The sequence below is a fragment of the Orcinus orca genome, chromosome 11, assembly GCF_937001465.1.
Source record: "Orcinus orca chromosome 11, mOrcOrc1.1, whole genome shotgun sequence".
NCBI classification, from domain to species: domain Eukaryota; kingdom Metazoa; phylum Chordata; class Mammalia; order Artiodactyla; family Delphinidae; genus Orcinus; species Orcinus orca.
In genome coordinates this window covers 81334975-81360635 of record NC_064569.1, presented here as the reverse complement: position 1 = coordinate 81360635, position 25661 = coordinate 81334975, and the positions used below count along the sequence as shown (strand labels likewise).

Below are 25661 nucleotides of genomic sequence, written 5' to 3'. Positions count from 1 at the left end.
TTTGTTTTTCTAGAAAACTAGAATATAGAAAATCTTATTTTAGTTTTTTACTATTTACTGGCTAAAATTTTCTCCAATACTTTCTTCACAATAATTTTCCAGTTAAAAATTTAAGAACAAAATGTTACATTTGAGTATGATAAGAAATTTAACTTCATTTAAGTTGCTTTATTTGCCTTCCCAAGTTGTTGTTAATTAGATCTGAGAGTACAATCCTTTTATGCAAAAGGTTTTTAAATCTTATAAACTTATCCTTTTTGGCTTTTACCCTCAAATTTATAACCATATTAACAAACATTTTTATACCTAGATCTCTATCTTTAATTGTTTTAAATATTTATTATCATTTATATGTTGTACCTTTTTGATTCCTTAAATTCTTTCCCATAAAGACATAATTTATCTTCAAATAGAATAAATTTGTTGGCTCAAAAATTATTCATGAAAGCTGCATTTCCTAAGTCTTGCTTTCAAACATATGCAATAACTTTGCTGGGTATAAAATTCTTGAGTTATAACTTTGCTCCCTGAATAATCTGTTGACATTTTCTATCATATGATGATTTAAATATTGAAAATGTTGCAAAATATGATGTTAGCATCTTGGTAGATATGGTGGACTTTGGATTTTTAATTTTTTTGTTGTTTTATGGCTACTTAGGAACTGAACATTTTCCTATTGGCAAGGATCTCCAAATTACTTACTGTAGTTATAGCAGAGTTGAGATTCCAGTGGTGCCTTATCAGAGCCTGATTTTTTTTTAACATCTTTATTGGAGTATAACTGCTTTCCAATGGTGTGGTAGTTTCTGCTTTATAACAAAGTGAATCAGTTATACATATATACCCATATCTCTTCCCTCTTGCGTCTCCCTCCATCCCACCCTCCCTATCCCACCCGCTATGTGGTCACAAAGCACCAAGCTAATCTCCCTGTGCTATGCAGCTGCTTCCCACCAGCTATCTATTTTACATTTGGTAGTGTGTATATGTCCATGCCACTCTCTCACTTTGTCCCATCTTACCCTTCCCCTCTCCGTATCCTCAAGTCCATTCTCTAGTAGGTCTGCATCTTTATTCCCATCTTGCCCCTAGGTTCTTCATGACCATTTTTTTTTTCTTTGATTCCATATATATATGTGGTAGCATACGGTATTTGTTTTTCTCTTTCTGACTTATTTTACTCCGTATGACAGACTCTAGGTCCATCCACCTCACTACGAATAACTCAATTTCGTTTCTTTTTATGGCTGAGTAATATTCCATTGTATATATGTGCCACATCTTCTTTATCCATTTATCTGTCAGTGGACACTTAAGTTGCTTCCATGTCCTGGCTATTGTAAATAGAGCTGCAGTGAACATCGTGGTACATGACTCTTTTTGAAATATGGTTTTCTCAGGGTATATGCCTAGTAGTGGGATTGCTGGGTGGTATGGTAGTTCTGTTTTTAGTTTTTTAAGGAACCTCCATATGGTTCTCCATAGTGGCTGTATCCATTTATATTCCCACCAAAAGAGCAAGAGGGTTCCCTTTTCTCCACACCCTCTCCAGCATTTATTGTTTGTAGATTTTTTGGTGATGGCCATTCTGAATGCTGTGAGGTGATATCTCATTGTAGTTTTGATTTGCATTTCTCTAATGATTAATGGTGTTGAGCATTCTTTGATGTATTTTTTTGCAATCTGTGTAGTGTATCTTCTTTGGAGAAATGTCTATTTAGGTTTTCTGCCCATTTTTGGATTGGGTTGTTTGTTTTTTTTAATATGGAGCTGCATGAACTGCTTGTAAATTTTGGAGATTAATCCTTTGTCAGTTGCTTCATTTGCAAATATTTTCTCCCATTCTGAGGGTTGTCATTTGGTCTTGTTTATGGTTTCCCTTGCCGTGCAAAATCTTTAAGTTTCATTAGGTCCCCTTTGTTTATTTTTGTTTTTATTTCCATTTCTCTAGGAGGTGGGTCAAGAAAGAACTTGCTGTGATTTATGTCATAGAGTGTTCTGCCTATGTTTTACTCTAAGAGTTTTATAGTGTCTGGCCTTACATTTAGGTCTTTAATCCATTTTGAGTTTATTTTTGTGTATGGTGTTAGGGAGTGTTCTAATTTCATTCTTTCACATGTAGCTGTCCTGTTTGCCCAGGACCAATTATGGAAGAGGATGTCTTTTCTCCATTGTATATTCTTGCCTCCTTTATCAAAGATAAGGTGACCATATGTGCGTGGGTTTATCTCTGGGCTTTCTATCCTGTTCCATTGATTTATATTTCTGTTTTTGTTCCAGTACCATACTGTCTTGATTACTTTAGCTTTGTAGTGTAGTCTGAAGTCCAGGAGCCTGATTCCTCCATCTCTGTTTTTCTTTCTCAAGATTGCTTTGGCTATTCGGAGTCTTTTGTGTTTCCATACAAATTGTGACATTTTTGTTCTAGTTCTGTGGAAAATGCCAGTGGTAGTTTGATAGGGATTGCATTGAATCTGTAGATTGCTTTGGGTGGTGTAGTCATTTTCACAATGTTGAGTCTTCCAATCCAAGAACACGGTATATCTCTCCATCTATTTGTGTCATCTTTAATTTCTTTCATCAGTGTCTTACAGTTTCCTGCATACAGATCTTTTATCTCTTTAGGTAGTTTATTCCTAGATTTTTTATTCTTTTTGTTGCAATGGTAAATAGGAGTGTTTTCTTAATTTCACTTTCAGATTTTTCTTCATTAGTGTATAGGAATGCAAGAGATTTCTGTGCATTAACATTGTGTCCTGTAACTTTACCATATTCATTGATTAGTTCTAGTAGTTTTCTGGTAGCATCTTTAGGATTCTCTACATATAGTATCATGTCATCTGCAAACAGTGACAACTTTACTTCTTCTTTTCCGATTTGGATATCTTTTATTTCTTTCTCTTTTCTGATTGCTGTGGCTAAAACTTGCAAAACTATGTTGAATAATAGTGGTGAGAGTTGGCAACCTTGTCTTGTTCCTGATCTTAGTGGAAATGGTTTCAGTTTTTCACCATTGAGAATGATGTTGGCTGTGGATTTGTCATATATGAAGTTTATTATATTGAGGTAAGTTCCCTCTATGCCTACTTTCTGGAGGGTTTTTGTCATAAATGGGTGTTGAATTCTGTCGAAAGCTTTCTTTTCATCTATTGAGATGATCATATGGTTTTTCTCCTTCAGTTTGTTAATATGGTATATCACATTGATTGATTTGCGTATATTGAAGAATCCTGGCATTCCTGCAATAAACCCCACTTGATCATGGTGTATGATCCTTTTGATGTGCTGTTGGATTCTGTTTGCTGGTATTTTCTTGAGGATTTTTGCGTCTAAATTCATCAGTATTATTGGTCTGTAATTTCTTTTTTTGTAGTATCTTTGTCTGGTTTTGGTATCAGGGTGGAAATGGCCTCATAGAATGAGTTTGGGAGTGTTCCTTCCTCTTCAGTTTTTTGGAAGAGTTTGAGAAGAATGGGTGTTAGCTCTTCTCTAAATGTTTGATAAAATTCACCTGTGAAGCCATCTGGTCCTGGACATGTGTTTGTTGGAAGATTTTTAGTCATAGTTTCAATTTCATTACTTGTGATTTGTCTGTTCATATTTTCTGTTTCTTCCTGGTTCAGTCTTGGAAGGTTAAACCTTTCTAAGAATTTGTCCATTTCTTCCAGATCGTCCATTTTTTTGGCATAGAGTTGCTTGTAGTAGTCTCTTAGGACGCTTTGTAATTTTTCGGTTTCCGTTGTAACTTCTCCTTTTTCATTTCTAATTTTATTGAGTCCTGTCTCTTTTTCTTGATGAGTCTGGCTAATGGTTTATCAATTTTGTTTATCTTCTCAAAGAACCAGGTTTTAGTTTTATTGATCTTTGGTACTGTTTTCTTTGTTTCTATTTCATTTATTTCTGCTCTGATAGTTATGAATTCTTTCCATCTGCTAACTTTGGGTTTGTTTGTTCTTTCTCTCGTTCCTTTAGGTGTAAGGTCAGAGTGTTTATTTGAGATTTTTCTTGTTTCTTGTGGTAGGCTTATATAGCTATAAACTTCCCTCTTAGAACTGCTTTTGCTGCACCCCCTAGGTTTTGGATCATCGTGTTTTCATTGTAATTTGTCTCTAGATATTTTTTGATTTCCTCTTTAATTTCTTCAGTGATCTCTTGGTTATTTAGTAACGTATTGTTTAGCCTCCATGTGTTTGTGTTTTTTACGTTTTTTTCCCTGTAATTCATTTCTAATCTCATAGAGTTGTGGTCAGAAAAGATGCTTGATATGATTTCAATTTTCTTGAATTTACTAAGCCTTGATTTGTGACCCAAGATGTGACCTATCCTGGAGAATGTTCCATGCACACTTGAGAAGAAAGGGTAATCTGCTGTTTCTGGATGGAATGTCCTATAAATATCAATTAAATGTATCTGTTCTATTGTGTCATTTAAAGCTTCTGTTTCCTTATTTTTTTTCATTTTGGATGATCTGTCCATTGGTGAAAGTGAGGTGTTCAAGTCCCCTACTATTATTGTGTTACTGTCGATTTCCTCTTTTATGGCTGTTAGCAGTTGCCTTATGTATTGAGGTGCTCCTATGTTGGGTGCATATATATTTATAATTGTTCTATCTTCTTCTTGGATTGAACCCTTCAGCATTATGTAGTGTCCTTCCTTGTCTCTTGCAACATTCTTAATTTTAAAGTCTATTTTATGTGATATGAGTATTGCTACTCCACCTTTCTTTTGATTTCTATTTGCATGGAATATCTTGTTCCATCCCCTCACTTTCAGTCTGTATGTGTCCCTAGGTCTGAAGTGGGTCTGTTGTAGACAGCATATGTATGGGTCTTGTTTTTGTATCCATTCAGCAAGCCTGTGTCTTTTGGTTGGAACATTTAATCCTTTCACGTTTAAGGTAATTATCGATATGTATGTTCCTCTGACCATTTTCTTAATCGTTTCGTGTTTGTTTTTGTAGGTCCTTTTCTTCTCTTGTGTTTCCCACTTAGAGAAGTTCCTTTAACATTTTTTGTAGAGCTGGTTTGGTGGTGTGGAATTCTCTTATCTTTTGCTTAAGGTTTTGATTTCTCCATCGAATCTGAATGAGATCCTTGCTGGGTAGAGTAATATTGGTTGTAAGTTCTTCCCTTTCATCACTTTAAGTATATCATGCCCGTTCCTTCTGGATTGTAGAGTTTCTGCTGAGAAATCGGCTGTTAACCTTATGGGTGTTCCCTTGTATGTTATTTGTTTTTTTTCCCTTGCTGCTTTCAGTAATTTTTCTGTGTCTTTAATTTTTGCGAATTTGATTACTATGTGTCTCGGTGTGTTTCTCCTTGGGTTTATCCTACCTTGGAGTCTCTGTGCTTCCTGGACTGGGGTGGCTATTTACTTTCCCATGTTAGTGAAGTTTTCAACTATCATCTCTTCAAATATTTTCTCTGTTCCTTTCTCTCTCTCTTCTCCTTCTGGGACACCTATAATGCGAATGTTGTTGCGTTTAATGTTGTCCCAGAGGTCTCTTAGGCTGTCTTCATTTCTTTTCATTCTTTTTTCTTTATTCTGTTACGCAGCAGTGAATTCCACAATTCTGTCTTCCAGGTCACTTATCGGTTCTTCTGCCTCAGTTATTCTGTTATTGATTCCTTCTAGTGTAGTTTTCATTTCAGTTATTGTATTGTCCATCTCTGTTTGTTTGTTCTTTAATTCTTCTAGATCTTGGTTAAACATTTCCTGCGTCTTGTTGATCTTTGCCTCCATTCTTTTTCTGAGGTCCTGGATCGTCTTCACTCTCATTAGTTTGAATTCTTTTTCTGGAAGGTTGCCTCTCTCCACTTCATTTAGTTGTTTTTCTGGGGTTTTATCTTGTTCCCTCACCTGGCACATAGCCCTGTGCCTTTTCATCTTGTCTGTCTTTCTGTGAATATGGTTTTTGTTCCACAGGCTGCAGGATTGTTCTTGCTTCTTCAGTCTGCCCTCTGGTGGATGAGGCTATCTAAGAGGCTTGTGTAAGTTTCCTGACCTGTTGCAAGATTTTTAATCACAGTTTCAGTTTCAGTGCTTGTGATTGGTCTGTTCATATTTTCTGTTTCTTCCTGGTTCAGTCTCGGAAGGTTGTGCACTTCTAAGAATTTGTCCATTTCTCCCAGGTTGCCCGTTTTATTGTCATATAGTTGCTTGTAGTAATCTCTCATGATCCTTTGTATTTCTGCAGTGTCAGTTGTTACTTCTCCTTTTTCATTTCTAATTCATTGATTTGAGTGTTCTCCTTTTTTTTCTTCATGAGGCTGGCTAATGGTTTATCAGTTTTGTTTATCTTCTCAAAGAACCATCTGTTAGTTTTATTGATCTTTGCTATCATTTCCTTTATTTCTTTTTCCTTTATTTCTGATCTGATGTGTATGATTTCTTTCCTTCTGCTAGCTTTGGGGGTTTTTTTGTTCTTCTTTCTCTAATTTCTTTAGGTGTAAGGTTAGGTTGTTTATTTGAGATGTTTCTTTTTCTTAAGGTAGGACTGTATTACTGTAAACTTCCCTCTTAGAACTGCTTTTTTTTTTTTTGGTGGTACACGGGCCTCTCACTGTTGTGGCCGCTCCTGTTGCGGAGCACAGGCTCTGGACACGCAGACTCAGCGGCCATGGCTCACGGGCCCAGCCGCTCCACAGCATGTGGGATCCTCCCGGACCGGGGCACGAACCTATGTCCCCTGCTGTGGCAGGCGGACTCTCAACCACTGCACCACCAGGGATGCCCTAGAACTGCTTTTGATGCATCCCATAGGTTTTGGGTCATCATGTTTTCATTGTCATTTGTTTCTAGGTATTTTTTGATTTCCTCTTTGATTTCTTTAGTGATCTCTTGGTTATTAAGTAGTGTATTGTTTAGCCTTCATATGTTTGTATTTTGTACAGGTTTTTTCCTGTAATTTATATCTAGTCTCGTAGCATTATGGTCGGAAGAGATACTTGATATGATTTCAATTTTCTTAAATTTACCAAGGCCTGATTTGTGACTCAAGATATGATCTGTCTTGGAGAATGTTCCATGAGCACTTGAGAAGAAAGTATATTCTGTTGTTTTGGATGGAATGTCCTATAAATATCAATTAAGTCCATCTTGTCTAATGTATCATTTAAAGCTTGTGTTTCTTCATTTATTTTCATTTTGGATTATCTGTCCATTAGTGAAAGTGGGGTGTTCAAGTCCCCTACTATGATTGTGTTACTGTCAATTTCCCATTTTATGGCTGTTAGTATTTGCCTTATGTATTGAGGTGCTCCTATGCTGGGTGCATATATTTGTATAATTGTTCTATCTTCTTCTTGGATTGATCCCTTCATCATTATGTAGTGTCCTTCCTTGTTTCTTGCAACATTCTGTATTTTAAAGTCTGTTTTGTCTGATATGAGAATTGCTACTCCAGCTTTCTTTTCATTTTCATTTTCATGGAATATCTTGTTCCATCCCCTCAGTTTTAGTCTGTATGTGTCCCTAGGTCTGAAGTGGGTGTCTTGTAGACAGCATATATACGGGTCTTTTTATTGTATCCATTCAGCCAGTGTGTGTCTTTTGTTTGGAACATTTAATCCATTTACATGTAAGGTAATTATCGATATGTATGTTCCTATTACCATTTTCCTAATTGTTTAGGTTTGCTGTTGTAGATCTTTTCCTTCTCTTGTGTTTCCTGCCTAGAGAAGTTCCTTTAGCATTTGTTGTAAATCTGGTTTGGTGGTGCTGAATTGTCTTAGCTTTTCCTTGTCTGTGCAGGTTTTAATATCTCTGTCAAGTCTGAATGAGATCCTTGCTGTGTATAGTAATCATGGTTGTAGGTTTTTCCCCTTCATCACTTTAAATATGTCCTGCCACTCCCTTCTGGCTTTCAGAGTTTCTGCTGAAGGATCAGCTCTTAAGCTTATCGGGATTCCCTTATATGTTATTTTTTGTTTTTCCCTTGCTGCATATAATATTTCTTCTTTGTATTTAATTTTTGATAGTGTGCTTAGTATGTGTCTTGGTGTGTGTCTCCTTGCATTTATCCTTTATGGGACTCTCTGTGCTTCCTGGACCTGATTAACTATTCTTTTCCCATATTAGGGAAGTTTTCAACTATAATCTCTTCATACATTTTCTCTGTCCCTTTCTTTTTCCCTTCTTCTTCTAGGACCCCTGTAATTCGAATGTTGGTGCATTTAGTGTTTTCCAGAGGTCTCTGAGACTGTCCTCAATTCTTTTCATTCTTTTTTCTTTATTCTGCTCTGCAGTTGTTATTTCCATTATTTTATCTTCCAAGTCACTTAAACCTTTTACTGCCTTAGTTATTCTGCTATTGATCCCTTCTAGAGAATTGTAAATTTCATTTATTGTGTTGTTCATGACTGTTTGCTCCTTAGTTCTTCTAGGTCCTTGTTAAACGTTTCTTATATTTTCTGCATTCTATTTCCAAGATTTTGGATCATCTTTAGTATCTTTACTCTGAATTCTTTTTCAGGTAGACTGCCTATTTCCTCTTCATTTGTTAGGTTTGGTGGGTTTTTACCTTGCTCCTTCATCTGCTCTGTGTTTCTCTGTCTTCTCATTTTGTTTAACTTACTGTGTTTGGGGTCTCCTGTTCACAGGCTGCAGGTTCATAGTTCCCATTGTTTTTGGTGTCTGACCCCAGTGGCTAAGGTTCGTTCAGTGGGTTGTGTAGTCTTCCTGGTGGAGGGGACTAGTGCCTTCGTTCTGATGGATGAGGCTGGATCTTGTCTTTCTGATAGGCAGGTCCACGTCTTGTGGTGTGTTGTGCGGTGTCTGTGGCCTTATTATGATTTTAGGCAGCCTCTCTGCTAATGGGTGGGGTTGTGTTCCTGTTTTGCTAGTTGTTTGGCATAGGGTGTCCATCACTGTAGCTTGCTGGTCGTTGAGTGCAGCTGGGTCTTGGCTTTGAGATGGAGATCTCTGGGAGATTTTTGCCATTTGATATTACGTGGCACTGGGAAGTCTCTGGTGGACCAGTGTCCTGAACTTTGCTCTCCCACCTCATTGGCATAGCCCTGACGCCTGGCTGGAGCACCAAGAGCCTGTCCTCTACACGGCTCAGAATAAAAGGGAGGAAAAAAAGAAAGAAAGAAAGAGGAAGATAAAATAAAATAAAATAATGTTATTAAAATAAAAAAAGAAAATTTGTAAGAAAAAAAATTTTTTAAGTGAAAAAAAAAAAAAGACAGACAGACCCTAGGACAAATGGTAAAAGCAAAGCTATACAGACAAAATCACATACAGAAGCATACAGATACACACTCACAAAAAGAGAAAGAGGGGAAAAAATATATATATCATTGTTCCCAAAGTCCCCCTCCTCAATTTGGGATGATTCGTTGTCTGTTCACACATTCCACAGATGCAGGGCACATCAAGTTGACTGTGGAGATCCAGTCTGCTCCTCGTGAGGCTGCTGGGAGAAATTTCCCTTTCTCTTCTTTGTTCGCACCGCTCCTGGGGTTCAGCTTTGGATTTGGCCCCGCCTCTGTGTGTAGGTTGCCTGAGAGCGTCTGTTGTTCGCTCAGACAAGACGAGGTTAAAAGAGCAGATGCTTCGGGAGCTCTGGCTCACTCAGGCTGGGGGGAGGGAGGGGTACTGAGTGTGGGGTGAGCCTGCATTGGCAGAGGCCGGTGTAACGTTGCACCCGCCTGAGGCACGCCATGTGTTCTTCCGGGGAAGCTGTCCCTGGATCACGGGACCCTGGCAGTTGTGGGCTGCACAGGCTCCTGGGAGGGGAGGTGTGGATAGTGACCTGTGCTTGCACACAGACTTCTTGGTGGCTGCAGAAGCATGCTTAGCATCTCATATCCGTCTCTTGGGTCCGTGGTGATTGCCATGGCTCACGCCCGTCTCTGGAGCACCTTTAAGTGGCGCTCTTTATCCCCTCTGCTCGCACAGCAGGAAACAAAGAGGCAAGAAAAAGTCTCTTGCCTTTTTGGCAGCTCCAGACTTTTTCCTGGACTCCCTCTCAGCTCTCTGTGGTGTACTAGCCCCCTTTGGGCTGTGTTCACGCAGCCAACCCCAGTCCTCTCCCTGGGATCCAACCTCCAAAGCCCAAGCTCACCCAGCAGGTGAGCAGACATGCCTCTTGGGCTGATGGGTCCTGGTCGGCACTGATCCTCTGTGTGGGAATCTCTCCGCTTTGCCCTCTGCACCCCTGATGCTGCGCTCTCCTCCGTGGCTCCAAAGCCTCTGCCCTCTACCACCCGCAGTCTCCGCCCGCGAAGGGGCTTCCTAGTGTGTGGAAACCTTTCCTCCTTCACAGCTTTCTCCCACTGGTGCAGGTTCTGTCCCTATTCTTTTGTCTCTTTTTTTTTTTTGCCGTACCCAAGTATGTGGGAAGTTTCTTGCCTTTTGAGAGGTCTGAGGTCTTCTGCCAGTGTTCAGTAGGTGTCCTGTAGGAGTTGTTCCACATGTAGATGTATTTCTGATGTATTTGTGGGGAGGAAGGTGATCTTCACATCTTACTTTTCCACCATCTTGAAGCTCCTCTCAGAGCCTGATTTTTTAGGCTTCTTTGTCATTGATTCTGAGAGCTACCCAATATTTACATAACTGTATTTTCTGCTTTACTTAACCAGAATCATTTTCTGATGTTTGCCTGTAAGAATTCTGACTGGTGCAGTAGGCAACGTGAATGCACATTCTGAAAGCTTGAAGAACTTCTTTTTTCTTAGAATTAAGAGATTTTACCACAGTATGTCTAGATATGAATCTTTTCCATTAATTTTTTGAGGCTTTTGCTGTAGACCTGATGTTTCTTGATTCTGCAAGGTTTCTTCTATTCTGTCTCTGATTGTTTCCTCTGAACCCACTGCTTGGGCTTATTATCTAGGCTTACCTGTTTTTAGGCTAGACCAGTGTTCTCAGTTCTTTTGATATACCAATTTTTCTTCCTTTTAATTTTTTTTTCCTGTAGATATGTCCAGTTTCTCCAATTTGGTGATTGAAGCACTGATTTGATTCTATGTAAAATGGGTTTGGCTCTTAGAAACTTCCAAAAATAATTTAAATTTTATAATGCATTCTTCTCTTATTTCAAGGTTTATTTGTGTCTTTCCCTCAACCTTTCCCTTTGCTTTTCTTATCATTCCTTACCTGTGTTTCTGTGTTGAAGGTCCCCCAAGACCACCTCCAGGTTTGATAATTCACTAGGAGTACTCGCAGGATTTAGGAAGTAATTCTACTCACAATTATGATTTATTACAGTGAAAGACTACAAAGAATAATCAGATGAGGGAAGAAGTGCATGGAATGAAGTCTGGAGGAAAGCAGGCACATGCTTCTAAGGCTTCTCTTCCAGTGGTGTCAGACAGAATGCACTTACTTCTGCAAGCAATGAGTTGTGTCAACATTGTGAAATGTTGCCAGCCAGGGAAGCTCATTAAAGACTCAGATCCCAGATATTTATTGGGGGCTAGTCATGTAGACACCCTCTACCTAGGATGTATCAAAATTTGAGACTTCCATAGGAAATCAGATGGTCAACATAAATCATTGTTTTCACAAACAGTCTAGGTATGTTGAGTCGCTCCTGTCAGAGTTATGGTACTTCCTCAGAAATCCAAGTTCTCAGACACTAGCCAAGGGCTGTACTTGTAAATACCTTAAATAATATATCTCTTGGTGTGAAAATCTCCAGTTCTTCAGTCTGCTTTTAAGTAGCTGATTAAACTTTTAAGGATCCAGCACTCTTCATTGCTTTCTGCTTTCAGCCATGGTGCATACTTGGAGCTATCCTTACTAAATGGGTCACATTAGGAGACAGATGCCACACAGTAATTCACCCAGGCAAAGTTTAACATAAAATGTTAATAAGCTATGATGGGAGTAATTATAAAGATGTGAAACAAAATATAAGTGTAATTTATTGCTGAGGAAGAGTACCTAAGGGAGGACAAACTTGGAAGAGTGCTCCTCTCCACAAGGTTGTGATTCAGACCTCATTGGAGAAGATGTAGTTGTAGCCCACTGGATGGTCCCACTGCTTGACCAACATCACAGGGAGATCTGAAACTTAGGTGGCCCTTCACAGTTGTTCTAGATGTGGAGGAGGTGGCTGGACTTCAATGACCAGTTATTAGATGCAGGCTTCCCCAGGAAGAGGCTTTGACAGGATGGTACTCAGGTTCTGTAAGTGACAGATTTAATGGTATGAGGTAAGATCTGTTTGGAGTAGTTTGTTTGGTCAGAGTTGTGTGTACTTGAAAGGAGTTTTCAGATGATGGAAATCCATAGCTGAGGAGCAGAAAAATTTTTTTTCTTCTAGATGAAATTAGTTCACCATTAGGATGATCAAGGTGGAACATTGGGGAATGAATCAACAGTAGCATCTGGTAAATCAGAAATTGCTGCTGTCTTTGATTGTCCTGGATTTCTGCCACATTAGGATCCCAGGCAGATGACCAACTAGTATGAGTTTAATGCTTTGGCTAGATAGGATATGGCTCAGGCATTTCAATTCAGATATTTGATCTTGGATCTTGGAGAGTTGGTTAAATGCTGGCAGATGGTAAGAATGTTGCTCAGGCTCCAGGATATTGCCATGTTTTTGAACTTGTCCTGGTGCATTTGGGAGGTTCTTTTTTTATTTAAAAAAATTATCTCAATAAAGAGGTTTTAAAAACACTCAGCATTATTAAGCTGGTTATTAAAGGTAGTTTTTTTTTTTTTTAGGAAAATGTGATTTGTTTTTATTTCCTTTGCTAGTGTAAATTAGTGAAATGTTTCAATAAAAAAGCATTTATTGGTGCTCTTGAGCACATAATACACAATACATAGTACTCTAGATACTAGGAATGTAAATCTAAGTTAGATATAGATCTCTCCTTTTACCAGCTGTTACCCCTGAAAAAGGATATGTTTCAGATAGTAGTATTTATTTTAATTTGACTTTAAATCCACTGGGTCAAAGTTGGGCCTTGAGGTAGAGGATTAACCTCAAAGGTTTGTTTCTGAAGCTTTCATCCAGACTCTCCTTCCGTCAAGTATGCACACAGTCATTTTCACTGTGACAGGCAAAATTGATGAAGATGCATTTAGGATTAGAAAGTAACCTAAATCTAAACTTATCCTGAGCATGAGTCAATTATAAACCAAGACCACAGGCCTGGAAAATTGCTATCAGGGTTTGTTACAACCTATAAAACCTAATAAACAATTTAACTTCTCTGCCCTGGAAAACAAACTCACCAGGTATATTTAACACACAGATACACACACAGAAAAACAGATACACAAAACCAATAACAAAAATACATTCTGTGGAGATGTAATGAGCCTCAACGTTTATCTCATACTGTTTGTGAAAAGTAACTCAATGTGATTCAAAGACCAGAAATGTAAAAATAATATTAAACAGAAAATATAGGAGACTATCTTTGTGACTTTGGAGTAGGCGTATATTTTTTAGATATTACATAAATAACACAAAGGATGTATGCCTAGCATATAGAGTATTTTTTAAGAAAAACTCGTAAAACTCTGGACATCCAAATGCCAAAAAATGAATCTAGACACAGACCTTACACTCTTCGCAAAATTTAACTCAAAATGGATCACAGACCTAGATGTAAAAGGCAAAACTGTAAACTTCCTAGATGATAGCATAGGAGAAAATCTACATGACCTTGGTTATGTTATCACTTTTTAGATTCGATACTAAGAGCATGAACCATGAAAGAAATAATTGATAGGTGGATTTCATTAAAATTAAAACTTCTCCTCTGTGAAAGGGTCAAGAGAAAGAAGAGATAAGCCTGGGGTTGGGAGAAAATATTTGTAAAACATATATCTGATAAAGTACTGTTATCCATAATATACAAAAAACTCTTAAAATTTAGCAGTTTGAAAACAAACAGCCTGACTAAAAAATGGGCCTAACAGACACCTCACTTAAGAAGATATACAGATGGCAAATAAGCATATGCAAAGGTGCTCCATATCATATTTTATGAGGGAAATGCACATTAAAACCACAATGAGGGACTTCCCTGGTAGTGCAGTGGTTAAGAATCCGCCTGCCAACTCAGGGGACATGGGTTTGAGCCCTTGTCTGGGAAGGTCCCACATGCCACGGAGCAAATAAGCCTGTGCGCCACAATTACTGACCCTGCACTCTAGAGCCTGCGAGCCACAACCACTGAGCCCGCGTGCCACAACTACTGAAGCCCATGTGCCTAGAGCCTGTGCTCCATAACAAGAGAAGCCACTGCAATGAGAAGCCCGCGTACCACAACGAAGAGTAGCCCCTGCTCGCCACAACTAGAGAAAGCCCATGCAGAGCAATGAAGACCCAACGCAGCCATTAAATAAATTAATTAATTTAAAAAAACAAAACAAAAATAAAACCCAATGAAATACCATTACACAACTGCTAGAATGGTTAAAATACAGAAGCCTGACAACACCAAATGCTGGCACAAGATGTGGAGCTCAAATGTGAAGCAAGAGAAACCCTCATTTATTGCTGATGGGAATACAAAATGGTACTGCCACTTTGGAAGACAGTAATTACAAAACTAAACATATTCTTACCATATGATCCAGAGCAATCTTGCTTCTTGGTATTTACCCAAAGTAGTTGAAGACTTATGTCCACACAAAAACCTGAACAAGGATGTTTATAGCAGCTTTATTCATAATTGCTAAAACTTGGAAGAAACCAGGATGTCTTTCAATAGGTAAATGGATGAACTGTGGTACATCCAGACAGTGGAATATTATTTAGAACTAAAAAGAAATGAGCTATAAAGCCATGAAAAGACATGGAGGAACCTTAAATGCATGTTACTGCATGAAAAAAGCCAGTCTGAAGAGGCTACATTTTGTATGATTCCAACTTTATGATGTTCTGGAAAGGGCAAACCTATGGAGACAGTAAAAAGGAACAGTGGTTGGGTTCAGAGGGTGAATAGGTGGAACATAGGTCTTTAGGGCAGTGAAAATATTCTGTATGTTACCATAATAATGGATATATGTCATTATAAATTTGTCTAAACATTTAGAATGTACAAGAGTAAACTGTAATATAAACTATGGACTTTGTGTGATTATAGTATATTAGTGTAGGTTCATTAATATCAATTGTAGCAAATGTACCACTCTGGTGGGGGATGTTTATAAAGAAGGGAATTTTGCATGTGTAGGGGCATGGGGTATATGGGAAATCTGTACCTTCCTCTCAATTTTGCTGTGCACCTTAAACGGCTCTAAAAAGAACAGAGCCGTTGTTGAATTAAAAAACCTATTACAATTCAACAGTAAGAAGTCAAATTAACCCAATTTAAAATAGACAAAAGATTTGAAAGGATATTTCACACAAAAAAAACGTGTATGGCCTCCTAGCACAGGAGAAGATACTTAACACATTGGCAGTCACAGAAATGGAAATTTAAAAGCACCGTGTGGCAGCACTACACATCTGTTAGAATGGCTAAATTAAGTGTTGCCAAGAATTTGGAGGTACTAGAACTGTAATGGGAATGTAAAATGATACAAATACTTTGGAAAACATTTTGATAATTTCTTAAAAGGTTTAAGATACACTTAACCATGTCCCTGACATTTTAGGTTTTTAACTAAGAGAAACAAAATCTTATGTCCACATACCAAATTATACACGAATGTTCATGGCAACTTTATTCATAATGGCCCCAAACTGGAAACAACCTAAATGTCTATCAAAGGAAGAATGTATAAATAAGTTTTGATATATCTATACAGTGGACTACAACTGTGTATTAAAAAGGAATAAACTACTGATACATGAAAAATAGAGATGTATCTCAAACACATTATGCTGAGCGAAAGAAGCCAGACCTAAAGTGTATACATCGTGATTCTATTTTTGTGAAGTTCTAGGAAAGACTTGTATAATAGAGTGACAGAAAAAGATTTCTGGAGCCAGGGGGTAGGTGAGTACTGACAGGGAATGAGTATAAGGTGATGATTGCACAGGTGTATGCTTTTATCAAAAGTTATCAAACTGTACATTAAAAATGGGTGCATATTATGTATGCAAATAATACCTTAATAAATTTGATTTTAAAAAGAAACCATTTGAAAAATAGTATTTGTTTATATAAAATGAACTGTCGTGAAGGACAGTTTATTTTCCAAAAGTTGCCTACTTTGCCTCTTATACTAAGTCTTGCTGAAAAAATAAGCTTGAGTCAACTTTCTAAAGTAGCCTTAACATTTTTGAAATTAGTGTTGACCTCTTGCACATAAACCTGACATCAGTTTAGACTTCTTTCTAATTTTGCAATAATAAACAGTATTATTAAGCCAGAGTCAGATAAATGAACAAGTTTTAAAAGATAATAAGAACATACAAATTGATTGTATTAAAGTAGAATAGCAAACCAAATGCATTCTTCTTTGAAGTTTCCCAGATGATTATGCGAAGAATGTTGGCTATGTAAAGAGGTAGCAGGTGGGGACACAGTGTGTTGGAACTGAGCATTTTAGAGGAATTACGATGAATGTCTCATGTACTATTAAAAAGAGAACAGCTCTCCTTAATCTATTCTTCAGTATTCCTTGCAACTAAAATACTTGCTTTAATAGCAATTCTGTCTTTCAATAAATGTGAATACTGGCAAATCCCCAAGTTTAAAATATCACCATGCACAGTAATATTATTTTGGTGTGTGGATGCTAGGAGGTGGACTCAGTGTACTTATTGGCATAAAGACTTGTTTCTCTTCTTCCTTCCTTTTCCTTGCAGATATAAATGCATCTTAGGATTCATAGGTGACTGCAAATAAATCTGAGAGAAATTTCATTTTTCAGAAGACTTAAATATTGCATCTATTGTGAATTTCACTAACGTGGAGCAAATGACTGTGGTGAGAAGTTAGTATAGGGTAACATTGGAGTTATCCTCAGAAAATTTTAAGCAGAGGTTTAGTGTTAATAAGCTGATGAAAATATTGTATTTGACACTAGTCTTTCTGAGCATCCGTAATACATGAAACTGTGGCGTGTGATCTCTTTGTCAGGACTGAACTTAAGATAAACGAGTCTTCTGCTTTTTGAGTGAAGTGATCACTGACCTTTATTGGTTTGATCATTAGTTATGGTATAAATGAAACAGCTTAACATTTTACAATTTCCCTTCTCTCTCAGTGTCCCAGTAAGCCCTTAGATCCCCAACTTTAAAAGCATTATAAAAAATCATTGATATAGCGCTTCCCTGGTGACGCAGTGGTTGAGAGTCTGCCTGCCGATGCAGGGGACGCGGGTTCATGCCCCAGTCTGGGAGGATCCCACGTGCCGCATAGCGGCTGGGCCTGTGAGCCATGGCCGCTGAGCCTGGGCGTCCGGAGCCTGTGCTCCGCAACGGGAGAGGCCACAACAGTGAGAGGCCCGTGAGCCCAAAACAAACAAACAAAAATCATTGATACAGCTTTTTTGTTGTTGACTTTCAAATTGACAGAAATTAATAACCCTTGAGTAAGATCACCTGTATAATGAGATTGGCTGTGCAAGTTTGGAGATAAGGTGTATACTAGAGTTACATTGCTCTGTGTTATAAAAGGTAGAGGAATTTGAAGAGCAGATGAAAAAATTCTGTGGGAAGAAATAGACCCCAAAGGAGATAAAAGCACCCTTCCACCCAGCCATCATCACAAGGAGACAAATATTTGTTGGGGAGGAGGAGAGGTTAAGTTGTGCAATTTAAAGCTTATTCTCCTTCTCCACTGCAGAGTTTTTGGTAGAATCTAAATTGCTCACTAATGGTTGGTAATAAATGCATTCTTTAATGAAATCAAGTAGATGCTGAGTTGTACAGTAGTTTGAATATGGGATGAATACAATGAGGGCAAGTGAATACAGTGGAGTCAGAAGGTAAAGGACACTAAGTTCAAGGTTACAGTTAAATTGCTGTCTCCTAGAATTGGTGAGAATGTTCACATTATTAAAATATTTTTGAGGGAAAGCTGATATTCATTCATTCACTCATTCATTTATTCAGTCAACACATATGCAATGGAAAGTACTTTAATGTGCTGAGTACTGGGCTTGTGGTATCTAAACCAACAGAATCTCTGCAGTTATGCAGTTTGTAATCCAGTAAGGAAAGCAGTTATTGAACCAAGGTCACATAAGTAGCTGTAAACATTTTATTTGTGATAATTACTGTAAAAATATCAGGGTGCCGTGAAAGCATGTAAGAAAGGAAACTAATTTTGACTGGGACATCAAAAAGGACTATCAAAGGGAGTGAATTAAGTTCATACCTAGAACACAGATAAGATTAATCCCGATGAAGACAAGAGAAGAGAGTGCTCCAGGAATTTATTTATTAGGATTTGGTACAGTAACAAGTAACAGAAAATCCAAAATAACAACGTCTTAAAAAGAAGTTTATTTCACTCCACTTGCAAAACTTAGAGCTGGGCAGTCCAAGGATGGTAGAGCTCATCAGTATAAGGAACTCAGTATTCTTCTATTTTGTTGTTCTACTATGTATGTCCTCTAGTTCCAAGGATCCCTCATGGTCCAGGATGACTGTGCCAGCTCCAGCCATTTCATTAGCATTCCAATCAGCGGAAGGAGGAAAGGGAGGAAGAAGGACATGCCCCATTACTTTAAGAACACTTCTTATATCCCAGGGTTATAACTTAACAACACGGTCACATGTAGCTGTGACAGAGATTAGGAAATGTGGTCTGTATTCAAAGCAGACATGTGCCCAACTAAAAGTTAGGGTCCTATTACTATAGAAAAAGAGGGCTAGGTGTTCTCTTATATTGGGAGACAGCTGACGGCTTCTGGAAGAGAAAACCTTATGTGCTTAGTTATATAAAGTTCTAGATAAAAGAAAGTTTGGTATATTCAAGAGAAAGAGCATAGTGTGTTTAAATGTTATGAGCAAAGGGGAGGAAGAATGGTGGCAATGGGACAAAACTAGAGAGGTAGGTAAGGGCAAATCATACACAGCCTTTTGAATCATGTTAAGAATTTTGAATTTCATCCAAAGAACAATGAAAGACTATGTAATAGTCTTTTCCAGTTTTTAAGGAAAAGGGTAACATTTTCACATTCTCATATAAGAAATTTTTTTCTCTGGTCACAGTGTGGAGAGTATTGTAGAAATGTTGAAAATATATAGAAAGTTAAAGTAATAGTACACTTTGGCATACAATTGCATATTTATTAATTTATTCTGACAGAAGCATCGGACAAGAGTACAAATCTGGAAGGATATGCACTGAATGTTTACATTGGGAATGAAGTTAGGGAAGCTTCACTTCCTCTTTTATAACTTTTTATTTTGAATGATTTGTTTTACAATAAACATGTATTACTTTAAGTTTCGTTAAAAATTAATGAATCAGGCTTCCCTGGTGGTGCAGTGGTTTAGAGTCCGCCTACCGATGCAGGGGACACGGGTTCGTGCCCCGGTCCGGGAAGATCCCACATGCCACGGAACGGCTGGGCCCATGAGCCATGGCCGCTGGGCCTGCACGTCCAGAGCCTGTGCTCCGCAGCGGGAGAGGCCACAACAGTGAGAGGCCCGCGTACTGCAAAAAAAAAAAAAATTAATTAATCAATTTCAGTTTTGAAAAATAAAGACAAAAAGACTTGCTGACTTGCAGTCCAGATTGCTGACTCCTATTCCAAGTGTTCTTCCTTTGTTTGCTCTCCATTTCTGACGGTTGCCTCCTTCCTGGAGTCTATTTGCCCAGTCCCTTTGCATTTGACGGTTCTATTAGGCTGATTTCCTACTTTTTAATTTGGTTTTTGCATTTCTGATAGGATGAGGGAAAGTTTTGTCTCGTTCCATCATCCCATTTCCCCACTCACACATTGCTCTCCTATATCCTGGCTATGTCGAGCAGCCTAGGTTTCTGATTTTCCTCCAGGGACTTTTGGACAGGACATGGGCATCCTTGGATTTTCCCTTTTCCTACCGTCACTATGTTTCTAAAGACATGCATTCAGGAGTTGAGCAAAGAGGATTAAAGAGGCTCTGTTGGATCATACCTGGTCCTTGATCCTTTTACTGAACTGTATACACTTTAGCTGCTTAGACTTACAGAATTTTAGAGTTAAAAAAAAAAAGAGTTTAAAGGCCATCAATTACAAAGTGTAACATAACACAGAAATTCCTTTGCGATATTCTGAATATGTTGAATATTTCTTGTCCCTTTGAAGAGCTCTAGTAATTAGAAACTTCCTTCTAATTAGTAGTGTTATAGAAAGATTATAGGACCCAGAGTCAGAGGACTTGTATTATAATCTGCCGTCATTTGTAGGATGACCTTGCAAATTGAGTAACATTGTGAACCTTAGTTTCTTCACTTGTAAATAGGGATAACTCCTATCCTACTTTATTGGGCTATTCCATATCTGAAAACATTTTCTGAACTATAAACCATATATAATTATTATATAATTATGTTTTTATATGTAACATATAGCATAGTTGTTATATGCTATATATAGTTATTATATAAACATAATTATGTTTAACAAAATATGTGAAAATGATATAATATATTGTGTATAATTATACAATTATAATATGTGTAATTAAAATATTTACATAAAACATTTTTGTGTAACAATTTTAATATTATATATATTTCTTATATACATAATATATATATATATCTTACATCACAAGGAAATTCCATTTCTTCAATGTTAGACTGATGTAATTATTCTAGAAGTATTTTTCGTTGATTGAGCTCAAATTTGTCTCCCCACAGTATTTATGTATTATGACTTTTATCCTCTGAAACAATGTAGAACTTGTCTAGTATTTCTTCTGCATAATTACTGTGCATTAACCAGAAAGCTAATAGGCCCAAACTATGAAAATTTAGGTTTATGTTCTGTGGAAGAATTTCCTGGCATCTGGAACTTTAGGAACACAATTGGATCTCCAGTAAAAAGTTTGAAAGGCATTTGAAATAAAGGAAACTGTGAACTTAAGTGTGTTTATGTAACTTCTTTCCCATATATAATTTAGTTTGATAAAATCTTTCCCAGGCATCTTTTATTGTAAACCAGTGAAGTGGAGAACTATGGTTGTACACAGCTAACATCTATACTGACTTTAGGGGGCAGTACTAAACCACTGATAAATTTTGTTATTTCTGCTAATGCTATTGGCAATGGTTAATATAAAATAAAACTAAAATAAGAATAATGAGATTTGTGATGCAATTATATACACCTCTTAATGTTAGTAAAATTTTTTAGGTAGTCAGATGAAAATGTTAGTTTGAAATTCATTTAATGATTTATTTAATAAATAATTATTACATTACATTATGCACAACACATTGTAAGAGATACAAATGTGAATAAGGCATGTTTACTTTCAGATAACTTACAATTAAGTTGGATAAGTAAGTTGAGTATGTATGTGTGTGAGTGTGTGTGTGTGTGTGTATAAAACTCAGGATAAAGTTTAATTAAAAACAACATTTATTGTTTATTTTTTATGAACCAGTTGCTGTCAAGCAACTAATTTTATCCGCATACAGCCCTATCAAGTAAGAACTGTTATTATGCCTGCTTTGCAGATGAGGAAACTGAGGATTAGTAAGATTATGTGATTTGCTCAGTCACACAACTTGCATGTGGCAGAGCCAGGAATGTATATCTGTTTGTATATCTTAAATGTATGTTTGTTTGACTTCAAGGCTTTTGCTCTTTGCCAGAGAGATGATGCAGTCTATCATCTCAAAGTGTGTGTGAAATAACACAATACACAAACTCTCAGAAAGAGCTGTAGACGTTCAGAAGAGAGCAACATCATTTCTATTTGTGGGAAATCTGGAAAATATACGTAAGAGGTGAAATCTGAACTGTATTTTGAGGAATCAATGGGATTATAAGAGAATAATAGCTAAAGACAGTAGTTAATATTTACTGAAACCTTACTATGTTTCAGGCACTTTATATTCATTACCTTATTATCAGGAAAAAATTCTGAGGGAGGTACTACTGTACTATTTTCCCACTGCATAGGTGAGGTAAGTGAGGGGGACAGTGGTCATATCTGATGAAAATTACACTACTAAGTAGGCTAATAAGTAAGAGAGTTAGAACTTGAATCCAGGACTAATTTTAGAGCCTAAACTCTTAACCAGTACAATAGCTATATGGAGAAGTGAGGTGGGGGCATGAACAAAACATGGAACAGATTAGGAAAGGGTAAACAATTCCATTTGGGTATAGTCTGGGGTGAGTAAAATAGAGTAAGAAAAAGAACTGAAAAATAGTTTGATCATGAAACCTTGAGCCATATTAAGGAATTTTGATATTATTTGCTGTACAGTGGGAAATAATTGGAGATTTATGAGCTGGGGAGAGACTAAGCAGAGTTTTTCTTTGTGGAGGAGAAAGAGACAGAGGAAGAAAACTGATTAATCTATAAAATGTTGATAATTCTTAGCCAAGTATGTAATCATTTATAGAGCCGTACGTGTCAACCATGATGGTCAGACCAGTGACTGATCATTAGTTGGTGAAGGAGATGCCCATTTGATCATTCTGTTCATTTTTGTAGACAGCATTGATCAAACATATACATGCTCTAGAGTCAGGTAGTGTGGATTAGAATCCTTTTTCTGTCACTTACCAGCTCTTGACCTTGGGTTTTACTTGACTTCTCTGTGCCTTAGTTTAGTATTGGCCTAAAAGCATTGTGTGAATTAAAATAATGAATAATAGAATGTTCAATAGATTGTAGCTATTGTTATTATTGTATCTTACAGACAGTAACTGATTGAAGGACTACTGAAGTTCATAATTTCTCAGTTATTGAAAATTGATAAAGGGAAATTTAAGATGTGAATATAAAAATCAGTCATTTTATGAAGTCTTATTTTCTGTTTTTAAAAGTAACAGCTTTTGGGGGGAGGTGGGTGCTATTTATAATTCAGAATGTAAACTATCTTTACTAACTTCAGTAATCATGATCTATCAACGTTGTACACTGAACACTACATTCTGAATATTTTTAGACAAACTTACTGTCTTTCCAGTTTTTTAAAAAAATTCAGTCTGCTGAGTATTCAGCAGGCTCTTTGAATGTGGAATTTTTCTTCAGTTCTGACAAAATTTCTTGCATTTGTACTTTGACAACTTCTTCTCACCTTTACATGAAGCATTCTTCGTTTGATCCCCTAATTTTCTTAACTTTTAATGTCTTTTGATCTTTTGTTCTGTCCTCTGGGAAATTTGCTGTGACTTATTTTCCAGCGGTTCTATTGGATTTTATGCATTTATTTGTTTTGTAGCATTCTGTTCTTGTTTTAGGGATGCAAATATCTTCTATCTCTCTGCGGATATTATTTATAACTTTTTTCTGTATATTTATGTTGTTCTGTTAAAGCAGCAGTTCCCAACCTTTTTGGCACCAGGGACTGGTTTCATGGAAGACAGTTTTTCCACAGATGGGGGGAGGGGGATGGTTCAGGCGGTAATGCGAGTGATGGGGAGCGGCAGATGAAGCTTCGCTCACTTACCTTCTGCTGTGTGGCCCAGTTCCTAACAGGGGTCTCTGGGGGTTGGGACCCTTGTTTTAAAGGTTTCCTTCCAATATGTGGTGATCCTTGTGTTTTTGTTCATATTTAACTAAAAAATTAGGAACTGTTTATGTGGATGGAGTTTGTAGAGAGGGGGCTTCACAGTAGGCATTAAGGCATAGATGCCCCACCATTTTCCTAAATACGTACAGATCACTTTTCTTGAGAGGTCCATTTTTGCAGAGAGGAATATATTCTTGGATCCTACCTGGAGGATATGAACTTAGCTCTCATGTTCTCTAAGACAAATGTGGGAAGGCACTGGGGTAGGTTGAGAATCTTCATTTACTACATAGATGTTCACTTAATTTCATTGTTTTTAACGAGGCACCCCTCGGCTTATTGTACATAGATTCTTAAAATTCATAATCCCTTTGCTTCAACCTCATCAGAATGTAAACCTCCAATTTCTTGTCAGGTGGTAAAGGTTTAGTTTCTCAGCTGGCTGAGGTGGAGTTTCCATTCTGTTTCAGCTCCACCAGCACCTACACCTTCACAGGTAGTCAGTCTCTCTAATTCTTAACCCCTTTTGAGGGTGTTGAATCATGAATAGATCTGCTTCTTATTCTTCCTCCTTGCAGGCACTTTGTTTTCAGTTTTCTCAAGTTTGCTAAGTTAATTTGATAAATCATCTGTTTATCATTATCTAAATGTTTTCTTGATATTGCTCATCTGCTAACATCCCTCCAGTTGTCCTTGTCCTTATGGTTTAGACCATTTTTACAAAAGTTTTGCTGTCATTTAAGTGGGATTTGGGAAGTAGTAAAAGTAAATATGTATGTTTAACATGGAAGTCCTATTATTAATTTTAAAAGTATTACCCCTCTTATATGTATAACACAAAATTTTATGAAGCTCATGTTTTTTCAGAAAGGAGACTATCATTTTGGTGATAGTGAAAAATGGGCTTTTTATCAATTCCTGTTTCAATAAAGTATTTTCATGCTATTTCTCTGATTGCATTAGAAATCATAATATTTTTCTCATTTGTTGCTATTCCTGTATTTTCTTGGGTCATTTCCATGTCCTGTTCTTCAATACAAACTTTGTAATTTACCAGTCTTTTTCATCCAGCTTTTTCACTTTCAGTTTTCTTTCACTTTCAACTTCGAGTTGAATTATACATGCTTTCTGGCTGATTCACGTGGCACAGCCACATAACTATGGCTAGAATTAAGCTGACTTCTGCTTGCTAACATACACCATAAGAAATTTATGTAATTTAATTGATGTTAAGGTATCTAAATGACACTGATATAATATATACATTGATATAATTAATATAAACATATAAATTTAATTTCAGAGAACTTCATCTACAATAAATTTGTCACCAGGAGAAGTGGAAGAAGAAGATGATGATGAAAACACTTGTGGGCCCTCAGGACTCTGGGAAGCATTAACTCCTTGTAATGGCTGTAGGAACCTTGGCTTCCCCATTCTTGCACAGGTAATGGTTCGCTTTCTTAAGGTACAATAAAACATAAAAATGGTTGCCTATGTTTTTAAGTAAATTTCTTTTCTTCCCCTCTGCAAATCCAATTAGTGTCTTCTTCACTTCGTAATTTTTCTTCAGTTGAAGGTCAGTAAAATGCTTATGTAATTAGCTGTACATGTATGCATATGCAAACACATAGTCTATATAAATTTTTGTGCTTGTTTTATTTTTGTCATGATGCTAGTTCCAGAAAAATTGAGTTGTTTATGAAGTTTTAGTATCTATGATTTGGAAATATTTCATTAAAAAATGCTATTTTGAAATTAAATCACAATTTATATTTAAATAATAATAAAAATGATTTAAAAGGAAGCATATGAAAGCTCTTTAAAAGCAGCAGTGATTATTTTTCTTAGCACAATGGAATATCATAGAATAATGTGTGCCACTGAAGATTATGCACTACAATTCAAAAATGAGACCAGAACACTAAAACATCATTTACAATTTTGAAATCATTTCACTACTCATTAAGTCACTTTTAATTCTATTGTGTCACCTTCAAATTTTTGTTGTGTACTGTGGTCTGCGAGCCCTTAGAGGAGTTTCAGAAATAAATAAAATAAGCCAAACAGAATTAGGAAATGTGAAGCCACAAA

At 37.0% G+C, this 25661-nt stretch overlaps 1 protein-coding gene across 14 annotated transcripts in view; it reads left to right on the top strand.

The window, feature by feature from the left end:
- ANKS1B (ankyrin repeat and sterile alpha motif domain containing 1B) overlaps window positions 1-25661 on the top strand; it is a 1164750-nt gene that overhangs the window by 299260 nt on the left and 839829 nt on the right. For all 14 annotated transcript variants that reach the window (XM_033427668.2, XM_033427671.2, XM_033427675.2 and 11 more), the window contains exon 9: window positions 24871-25014. In XM_033427668.2, the coding sequence (XP_033283559.1) occupies window positions 24871-25014 (144 nt within the window). The remainder of the gene's footprint in view (window positions 1-24870; window positions 25015-25661) is intronic.